The sequence below is a fragment of the Heterodontus francisci genome, chromosome 30, assembly GCF_036365525.1.
Source record: "Heterodontus francisci isolate sHetFra1 chromosome 30, sHetFra1.hap1, whole genome shotgun sequence".
Classification (NCBI taxonomy): Eukaryota; Metazoa; Chordata; class Chondrichthyes; order Heterodontiformes; family Heterodontidae; genus Heterodontus; species Heterodontus francisci.
This window is the reverse complement of record NC_090400.1, coordinates 42,293,486-42,304,570: the sequence shown is the minus strand read 5'-3', so window position 1 is coordinate 42,304,570 and position 11,085 is coordinate 42,293,486. Positions and strand designations below refer to the sequence as shown.

At 39.8% G+C, this 11,085-nt stretch overlaps 1 protein-coding gene across 2 annotated transcripts in view; it reads right to left on the bottom strand.

Moving 5' to 3' along the window:
• Window positions 1–395: 395 nt before the first annotated feature.
• blmh (bleomycin hydrolase) overlaps window positions 396–11,085 on the bottom strand; it is a 167,494-nt gene continuing 156,804 nt past the window's right edge. For both annotated transcript variants that reach the window (XM_068010432.1, XM_068010435.1), the window contains one exon: window positions 396–634. In XM_068010432.1, the coding sequence (XP_067866533.1) occupies window positions 486–634 (149 nt within the window). In that variant the 3' untranslated portion in view covers window positions 396–485. The remainder of the gene's footprint in view (window positions 635–11,085) is intronic.

Sequence of the window (11,085 nt, the reverse complement as noted above, 5' to 3'; positions counted from 1 at the left end):
GTATAATTATCTGATTGTCATTACCTAACCTTCAGAAGACTACCCTTACGTTGAGTAGGAAGACTATCTATACTGTTGCTTATAGTGACAGCTGCTCACTGCATCAGTCTCACACTATAATTGATCAGAGATGACTTGATGCAGTCAGAGTGTTTCATTCTGTAACATCTCTGTTCCTGGTTTTGAGGAACATAAACCCATGTGCCAGCAAAAAAATAAACTTGACGCATACTTCTTGAAAATACTGACTGGTCTTTGTTGAGATTGGACAGTGGCTCGATCTTTTGAAAGATGCTCAAGACTAACTTCAGGGCAACAAAACAGGAATACTTCTCCCATCAATTTTGAATCTTACAATGGTAGTTCAACAGTGAGAAAAAAGTTCCAGCTAAGTGTAGGAATTAATATATTTTTATTTGTAATTATAAAAGACTAGCATGTGAAATGCCAAAACATCCCTGTAAAAGGAAGACAATCTTGACTGTTTATGCCAGGGAACCCATCGGATCCCATGCTGGTAGAACTGTGGGTTCCTGCTCCAATACTTTCAGAATCTCTGCTGGTACATGCTTCTTATCCACAACCACTTCAAAGACGTATTCAGTGAACCAATCATCTGATAAAACCAGGTAACCTTTTAAAAACAAAAAGAAACTAATGAATCCTCTGACAAAAGGATAGATCTGAGACATCATTATCATTGGGAAAACAGCCACAGTAAAACAAAGACTATAGGGGTTTCTTGAAAAATTGGTCATTTCTTTTCCAGATAGCATTTTCAAAATGTAGAACATCTTGATTATTTGTTAATCTGCTCCGAGCCCAAAACTCCATTTATTTTTCACCACTGTAAAGTTTGTCTTTCATTTCTTTTAAGAATATAAACTAGAATTATAATCAACTCCCTTCATTTAAGCAACAAATAAATTTGATGGGAAATTTGACAAATTTGCATTGATTTTTTTTTTAAATGTATAAGGCATTGCAATCTTAAATAGTGGGGGAATTTTAATCTTTCATATCATATTCACATACTGTGGAATCTATTTATTGTTGCCTTCTACTGCCAGTCTTCTTCTTGCTTTATATTTTTTCCACCTGACACGCCACTTGTCAATTGCCTATTAACACTTTTTTAAAAATAAAATACTTAAGTATGTGTGCATTTTGTTGCTCTCATGCCACTACTCAGATGAAAGTGTTCAGATCTCCTGTGCATAGTTAAAAATCAGGAAAACATCCACAGCTGTTTCCCTGTGTTAAACATGGTTTAGTCTCGTTGTGTACTAAACTGACCAAATTTGGATTATTAAAAATCTTGTGTGCTGTGATTTTTCCATCAACATCATGATTTTCTGTCAACGTTTTATAATGACAATGCCCTATCTCAAAAGGTCAACATTTTATAATGGAAAAACCATGCCCCTGAATTTCTTTGAGGAAGTATTATTAAAATCAACACTTGCACATTATCATTTTATCAGTTACTCAAGCTGTACAAGGGTTTGAGGGCACATTAGGGCTTTACATTTTCTTTCTTGGCAATTTTGCTCTAGTGCTCGCAAAGTCTGCAAAAGTACAGGGAACAATCTACTGCAAACAGTGAAGCATAAAATACTGAACCCGCTTCAGGATATTTCAACCCATTTATATCGCATCTCATCATGCCTCTCAGAAATGTTCCAAAGCATTCCAACTACAATAAGTTACTCTGAAGTGCAGTCCATCCAGGACAAAGCTGCCGGCTTGATTGGCATCTCATCCACATTCACTCCCTCCACCACCGACGCACAATGGCAGCAGTGTGTACCATCTACAAGATGCATGCAGTAATGCACCAAGGGTCCTTAGACAGTACCTTCTAAACCCGCGACCCCTACTAATTAGAGGGACAAGGGCAGCAAATGCATGGGAACACCACCACCTGCAAGTTCCCCTTCAAGTTACACACCATTCTGAACTGGAGCTATATTGCCTTCCTTCACTGTCGCTAGGTCAAAATCCTGGAACTCCCTTCCTATCAGCACTGTGGGTGTACCTACCTCACGTGGACTGCAGCGGTTCAAGAAGGCAGCTCATCACCACCTTCTCAAGGGCAATTCAGAATGGGCAATAAATGCTGGCCTAGCCAGCAACGCCCACATCCCATGAATGAATTTAAAAAAAAATTATGTAGGCAAATGTGGCAGCCACTTCCCATACTGCAGCATCCTGCAAGAAACAATAAGCCGAATGACCAACTGGTTGAGGGAAAATATCGATTAGACACTGGAGTAACTCCTCACTGTTATTCAAAACCCAGCCAAACATACAAATGGCCTCTTGGTTTATCACTTAAATCCTGCTTATATTTCTCATGGGCACATTAGCTAAGTAGGTCAATGCATTAATAAATTATCTAACCCTGCCACTAAATGCAATGAGGCTTGCATAACTTGTAATGTTAATATTTTGCTAGTTTCTGTAATAAAAAAATGGCCTATAATACAATTGTATAAAGGCTGCATTTGCTGACAATGCAACCATTAGGTGGTGCAGTACTTGCACATGCACTGAAATGTCATTGTCTGCAAGGTTTTTGGCAGCTGCCAGTAGTAAAGATGCGTTGCTTAATTTATCACAAAAACAAAAAAAAAACTCAAATCCCCAGTGGCTGTGAACACCGCACCATCCCACCCCCAACAGTACCCTGCTCCTACGCTTCTCTTCGCCGCTGCCACCCGTGCCTGTCTGCTCATCACTCGCTCCCCGCCTCGCCGTTTCTTCCCCCCCTCAGCCAGTCGCCGCTTCCTCCCCTCTGATCTGCTCTGCTTCCTGCACGCATCTGCTTCTGCCCCCTCCTGCTTTACGCTCCTCTCTCCCTCCCGCTTCTCACTCCCTGCTTCCCCAGTCGCAGTCTCCCTCCCCTTCCTATCTGGTCACACTCTCTCGCTTCCTCTATGCGGGGAATAGAGACGGCGATCGTGGGAGGGAGCGGGGAGCAGAGGCAGAGCAGAGGGGAGGAGAAGTGGCGAGGCGGGGAGTGAGTGGCCGACCAGGCGGGGAGGTGGGTGGGTTGGGGTGGGGGAGGTGAAGCGGGGAGTGAGCTGCTGAGGGGGCAGAAGTAGCGAGTTAGGGACAGAGTGGCCCACAGGTAGATGGTGGGGTGAAGCGGGGAGCAAATGGCCGCAGGCAGAGAAGTGGCGAGGCGGGGAGCGAGCGGCGAGCAGACAATGCAGTACATGAATAACGTTTTAACGCGCCTGTGTGAATTAGTCCTGGCAAGCCGGGTGCTGACATTGGCTGGGCGTGCGCAGCACCATACTGACAGCAAGAGTCTGTTCTGCGCATGTGTGAATCTGGGAGTGCTCTGATGACATCGGCACTGGGCTGCATTGTCAGGAGTCACTTTTATAAAGAATTTCTGATAAAAGGTCACAGACCTAAAACATTAACTCTGCTTCTCTTTCCACAGCTGCTGCCTGACCTGAGTATTTCCAGCACTTTCTGTTTTTACCTCAAGCATCAAGTTGGACCAAGTAATCTAGAAGATTTTGGCAGAAGTGTGCACAACACAAAATTTTGATAAAGGAAGCTGCTATTAATTAACAATATAGGAACAATATAGCATTGCATAGGAACATAGGAGCAGGAGTAGGCCATTCAGCCAATCAAGCCTGCCCTGCCATTCAATACGATCATGGCTGATCATCCACTTCAATGCCTTTTCCCCCACACTATCCCCATATCCCTTTATGTCATTAGTATTTAGAAATCTGTCAATCTCTGCTTAAAAAAAACATACTCAATGACTGAGCTTGTACAGTCCTCTGGGGTAGAGAATTCCAAAGATTCACAACCCTCTCAGTAAAGAAATTCCTCCTCATCTCTGTCTGAAGTGGCTTCCCCTTATTTTGAAATTGTGTCCCTTGGTTCTAGACTCCCCAGCCAGGGGAAACATCTTAGCTGTATCTACCCTGTCTATCCCTTTAAGTATTTTGTAGGTTTCAATGAGATCACCTCTTATTCTTTGAAACTCTAGAGAATACAGGCCCAGTTTCCCCAATCTCTCTTCATAGGACAGTCCCACCATCCTGGGAACAAGTCTGGTGAATCTTCATTGCACTCCCTCTGTGGCAATAATATCCTTCCTAAGGTAAGGGGACCTAAACTGCACACAGTACCCCAGGTGCGGTCAAACCAAGGTTCTATACAATTGAAGCAAGACTTCACTACTCCTGTACTCAAATCCTCTTGCAATAAAGGCTAACATACCATTAGCCTTCTTAATTGCTTGCTGCACTTGCATGTTAACTTTCAGTGACTTATTGACAAGGACACCCAGGTCCCTTTGTACATTTACACTTTCTAATCTCTTACCATTTAAGAAATACTCTACACATCTGTTCCTCCTACCAAAGTGGATAACCTCACATTTTTCCACATTATATTCCATCTGCCACGTTCTTGCCCACTCACTAAGTCTGTCCAAATCCCCTTGATGCCGCTTTGCATCTTCTTCACAACACATATTCCCACCTAGTTTTGTGTCCTCCGCGAACTTGGAAATATTGCATTCTGCAGAGACATCCCTAAATTCAATTTTAAAAAAATGAAATCTGAGCAGCCATTTTAAAATAGGAAAATAGTTATCACTGTCTACATCATAATATACAGTCCATTCCATAACTAATATTTTGTTATTTTAGTCCTAGGGCATGATTAATATTTGTACATTACAGAAAAAAATCAAATTAATTTTGTAAGATTTTAATATCAGTAGTTCTCATTTGGAGTTGGCCTTCATTGTCGATTCCCATGCATGCTTGCCAATACTTAAAAGCAGGGCAAGTCATGTTTCTGAAGCCAGTATTCCTGCATCGGTTCTCTCAGGTTAATACTCCAGCTATGTAAATGCACACACTGCACAATAGGCATCAGCTTTTACAGTGCAATGTGAACAAAATGCATTATATACTGTTGAATAAAACTTCCCAATTTTCCGCTTTAACATTTATTCACACATAACTATTACTATACCATGAAGTTTGTCTAGAACAGCCTCTATGATGCTTTTGTAGAGCACTCCATTTATTTAATTGCATTTGTCTTTTTTACTACTTAAAACACTGTTGACTGCAAAGGGAACATTTTATAAGATTATACATTTTCAACACCTTGTTACAGCATCGGTTTAGAATCAGCTTCGATATTTCTTTTATTGCTAATTAACTCATAATTTTTGTAAAAAAACTTTTCAAATAACTTCTCCGTGTAAAACTGTAAAACCTTATTTCTTGACTACATCATTTAGTTCTTGACTACATCACATTTCATTTTTATTCATTTTATGTTTGTGATTTTTTTTTTGGTGGCAGAGAGCTCAGAGCACACCAAGATCATACAACTACAGGTATCTTGAGAAAGGTTAGAGAGTGGAAAAATAAAATTCCCCACTGAATCATGGATATGCAAAACAGACTCCCAGAGAAGGTAGTTAATTGAGGCACAATCGGCACCTTTGAAAAGGACCTGGATGGATATCTATTGAGAGGAATTTGGAGAAGAAAATTAGTGTTCCCTAAAATAGGGAATTAATAAAAGAATAGTTGCATTTATATAGCTCTTTTCATGACCACCAGATGTCCCAAGCACTTTACAGTCAATGATGTACTTTTGAAGTGGACTGACTGGTGTAATGGAAATGCGGCAGCCAATTTGCAGACAGCAAGGTCCCACAAATAGCAATGTGATAATGACCTGCTTTTATGTGATGTTGATTGAGGTTTAAATATTGTTCAGGACACCAGGAATAACTCCCCTGCTCTTCTTTTATAGAGTGTCGTGGGATCTTTTATGCCCACCCGAGAAGGCAGACAGGACCTCTGTTTAACCTCTCATCCAAAAGATGGCGCCTCCGACAGTTCGGCAATCCCTGGTACTGCACTGTAGTGTCAGCTTTGATTTTTGTGCTCAAATCCTGCAGTGGGACTTGAACCCACAACCTTCTCACTCAAGAGGCCAGAATGCTACCAACTGAGCCACATCAGACTAAAGCCTGGCTGACAGCCCAAACCCGCCTAGATCCAACTATATGCGTCGGGTTTGGGTCAGGTCGAAAATCTGAGTCCAGCATTTGGGCTCGGGACAGTGCTGCTTCCGGGAAGTCACAGGATCAGGCTTACCCATGATTCCCCACAACTCCAGCTGCAGAAATAGCCTGCTGCCGAAACAGATGAAAGATATTTCATGTCGGGCCGGGCGCGAAAAAAAGTTAAAGGACTTGGGCTCGGGTTGGCTGTGGTCAGGTTTTCATTTTATACCCGAGCCAGGCTTTACATCAGACTCCTAGTTAGGTAGTGCATGCAGGGAGTCCATGTTAGAATAATCAGATAGAGGATGGAGAAGTCTTTGTTGATTATATAGGCTTTTCTCACTGGTGAAATGTGAGGTTTGATCAGAAGAAGTGCATCCTTTCAAATGGAAAAGTTACCTGAAGCATCAGGGAGTGACTCTGAGCCATAATACTGTATATACTCATCCCAAACAGGATAAGAAAAGCTGTGCTTTGTTTACTTTTGCAGTGCCACTGAAATCAATTTAAAGAGTCCAATTGAGACACTTGCCACAACTTTGAAGAATTTTATAATATTCTTTCAAACTTGTGAAATAGCTTGAAATAAAATACTTATTATCATTTTAAGTCATGCTGCAAATTTAATTCTAAGTTGGAAATAGCAGTTCTATTTTCTCCTCTGCCACAGGATCCTGTCAAAATGTATTTATGGAAAGCAGAGTTTATACACAAATTTTACAGCATTTGGATTTCCTCCATATTGTAATTAGATAACTTAATGGAACAGCATTTACCTACTTTTTTTTTTTGATGCTAACTGTTCGATGTACTCCAACATACAAATAAACTAATCCCCAGACTAAACATTTGATAAACCACTGGTTAGGATCTTGCTCCTCTGTAACGTGACAAATTATGGCCCTAACGAATAAGAAATCAGCCTATGACAAATTAGTTTATAATTCTCAATTGTGATTTGTTACCTTACTTCCGGTATGATATAGAATCATAGAATGGTTACACTGTGAACAATTTGTATTGGGGGTGATGCAGTAATTTTGGATATCAATGCACTTTGTGGAAAACAAACTGCTCGGCATCTATCAACCCTTCTTATGGGTTGGAGATTTTTTTTTGCAGCAGGCCAGTTATGGATAGTGGAAACCGTGTCAATGCACTATTCAGAATGCTACCAACATCATTTTCTTTGGAGTGGTGGCTCCATCCATTGCTACTAATACCATCATGTCCCACTGCACAGATAAACAAAAGGGGTTCCTATTGGTTAACTTGTATATCTTCAATTCCAGTAAGGAAAAGCTTCCACTGTTATTAATTCTGATGCTTCCAAAAAATTACATTTGGATATTAGTTCACCAACTTTGGAATGATCTTCACTATGGTTCGAATTACTTCAACCTCCCCCTATGAATGATTATGCCACAATCCAAAATGTAACGGAAGCAGAGAAGGTGAGCCTGAGTACTGTGTCATACAGGAGCCATATGTTGTAATGAATAAGTAAATTGTAATAGGTGAGAGATATATCTGAGGGGTATGTGTGGCAACAGCACTACATTCATTCATTTCTCTCCCAATACAAAATGAATATGGCCACAGAAATACAATAGAGGTCGGAGACTTTAATAATGAAGATACCAATAAGAAAGCGAGAAAGCTTGAATTATCAAATCAAGATATTATAGCTCTGTTAAAGCATGCAAGTTACTTTATGTGTTAAACTGTAGACAGAATAGGGTATTAGTTAGCATGCAGGCCAAAAAAGTAACTGAAACACAAGAGTGGGCATTGCTCCCCACCCCGGAGATAGGTCGTGAAGCAGCTAAAAATTCTAAGAAGACATATTTTAATATACAGTTGGCTTAACACTATTTATTGATGGATTTGATAACATTTTAGGTAGATGAAACCAATAACTGTCCAGACTGGGGATGGTCCTTAGTTTTATCTGCAATGACTGCTAAAGTTCTTTACTCATTAACATGAGATGACTAAATAGTTGAGGAAGATTTTGTTTTTAAAATTGCTCACAAGTCCCTTTAAAATTTCGATCCCACGTGCAGCCATCTCCTTCCCATCACAGACTGCAATACACAAGTGCAGAAGTGTAACGTAACCTTTTTTTTGTTGCTAACACTAAAGTATGCTGTAGCTTAGGTTTTATTTCATTAAATCAAATGAGTTTCCCTGGCCCCCCACTTGCTGGGAACTATTCTGCTCACAAGTTTGAGAACTTGATAAAGATCCAATATAGTAATTGGTAAATTTTGTACCACAAAGGATTCCTTATATCCAATTGATAATTGAGATGTCTGCTGTTAATAAGAGGGGAAGGAAATTCTCTGAAAGGTATTTGCTAGGTTAACACCTAGTTCAAAAAATTGGCCTACCTCCAGTCATAAAATACTATTGAACAACCTGTTGCAATCTGACACCTGCAATATATCTATATAGAATATATTTAATCTTTACATCTGCACACCCAAATTTTACCATTATAAATTTCTATGTTCACATTTTATAATGGAGACTGCCTGTTTAAACTTAACTGTAATTCTACCCTCCGCTCATTGTGGCAGGAACACCACTGGTGGGTGGGCATCATTACGCAACACATCTACACTGAGGTTTCCATTATAAATGTGAACAAGATAATTTAAAATGGACGTACAAAAATAAGTACAAAATCTATGACTTTGTGTCTGGTCCAATTATGCCCTGCCTCACTTTTCACTTTACCTGAAGGCTACACTTGGTCCTGACTGCTGATACTCATTGCCATAACAGACTGACTCGTCCACTTTTCCTGTTATAAATTCCAATGTCCATATTTATAATGGAAACTGCTATAGAAATTGCCATACAGTGATGACACCTTCTGACATTGGAAGCATTACAGTGCCACTAATGGCAGAGGGTGTAATTATCACATGACAAGTTTACAAAGTTTCCATTATAAATGTGGACATGTAATTAATAATGGAAATATAAAAATACTCAAATATATAACTCTAAAATGAGGACTGAATTATTTCTCCATACTCCAGCCAAATTATCTTGACACTCTAATCTCTTTTCACTTGAACACCACACTTGAATCGCCATAGCAGATTGACTACTCTTCACCAAATGACAAGAGTAAGGCTATTTAGCTCATCTCAATTCAGCTGCCGATGATGAATCTACATACTTCTCATTGCTGCATTTAATTGTTTAAATAGCCAAGAACATTCGTCCCTATCACTTTGCCCAGAAGTCCATTCCCAGCGCCAACTCTCCACATAATGAACAGCTTCCTGATATCAGTACTTAAGTTACTGTTACTAGTTTGATTGCGTCCCTTTGTCCTACACCCATAGTTTAACTGAAAGTATTTACTGTTCCTAGATAAGATCACTTCTCAGGCTTTTGCTATCCAGGGTATAAGGTCCATGTTTCTCCTATCTTTCCTCAGAACTCAGACCCGATACTATGGATAAGCCTCATGGTTCTTCATAATGCTCAAGCATTTGAATATCTCCCTTGTTTCTGTGATCAGAACTGTACACAGTACTCAAAGTTCAGTCTAACTAGAGTGCTGTTCACTTTGATCATGGCTTCCCTTGACTTTTATTCTAATGTTTTGGCTATGTAGTTCAACATTCTACCGTCTTAGTGTGAAATCTTCTACAGTACTGTACCAGCAAAGCACACACTAGTAATGAGAGTCTATAGAAAGGTAAATATTTGAAAAAGCATCCAAAATCCATGTACTTTTAAAGAACTGTTGCAACTCAAAGTTAATTATAAACACCCACTTAAATGAGAACTGGCACTAACTGCTCTACATGTGAAGTGGTTAGTTGGTTCTGAATTGTGCTCATTTCAAAAAATGTAATTGTCCTGCCATTTCTTCCCTGCCTTCCATCTCTGACCCCACCAACCACACCCCCACCCCCGCACCAACCCTGTGCCCCGAGCTGGTTTCAGGTCCCCTTGTACATGCCGTATAGGGATAAAGAGCAACATATCTGTGTGAACTGAGGCACAGCTCTCTTCCCACATGGTCATAATAGGACTTTGACTTCTTCATCTGAAAGACAACTTTCAATCAGAGTGGTTGCAATACAAGTTAATACCAGAAATCAAATTCAGTGGGTGTCCAAACATTAATGATCCAAAGGAACTAAGTGGAGCAGCTTTACACTTAGCATAACAATTGAAATTAATCTGTTTTTTTAAAAACAGACCAGTGGTTTTTATCATGCGGTTACAGCTTTGTGTCAAAGCTTTTATTTCAGCACAATGAGATTTAAAATAATTTAAGCAAGTCTCAGCAGCATTCAATTAACACATTTGCACTCTTCTTGAACAAATATTTCAATCCAATAGGAGCTATGTCATTACCAGTTTGAAGTATTAAAATGGTGATGTAATGTGTGGTTATAATAATAATGAAGAAAACTTGCATTTATCTAGCACCTTTTGACCTCAGGAGATCCTAAAGTGCTTCACAACCAATTAATTTCTTTTGAAGAATAGTTACTGCTGTGGTGTATGGAAACAAAGCAGTCAACTTACACACAGCAAAACCCCACAAACAACAATGAGATAAATGTCCCAAAAATCTGCTTTCGGGATGTTGGGTGAGGGACAAACATTGGCCATTGGGTGAATTCTTCATAACAGTCCAATGGGAATTTTTACTTCCACTTGAGAAGGCAATTAAACATCTCATCCAGAAGATGACACTTCTAACAGTATAATCAGTACTGCACAGAAATGTCAACCTGAATGATTTACTCAGACCTGGGATGGGGTTAAACCTACAACTTTATGGCTGAAAGACAAGAGTATTACTATTGAGCTAAGGCTGACACCTAAAAGTTGTTAAATGCTATATGATTATGAGGCCAACTAAGACTCAACTCCAGATTATTCAGTCATGTTCGAGTGACACTGCAAACAGTTTCCATTTCTATTGAGAGTTAATTCTGAGTCTATACAGCCAAAGTGTGTAAAGGCTGACT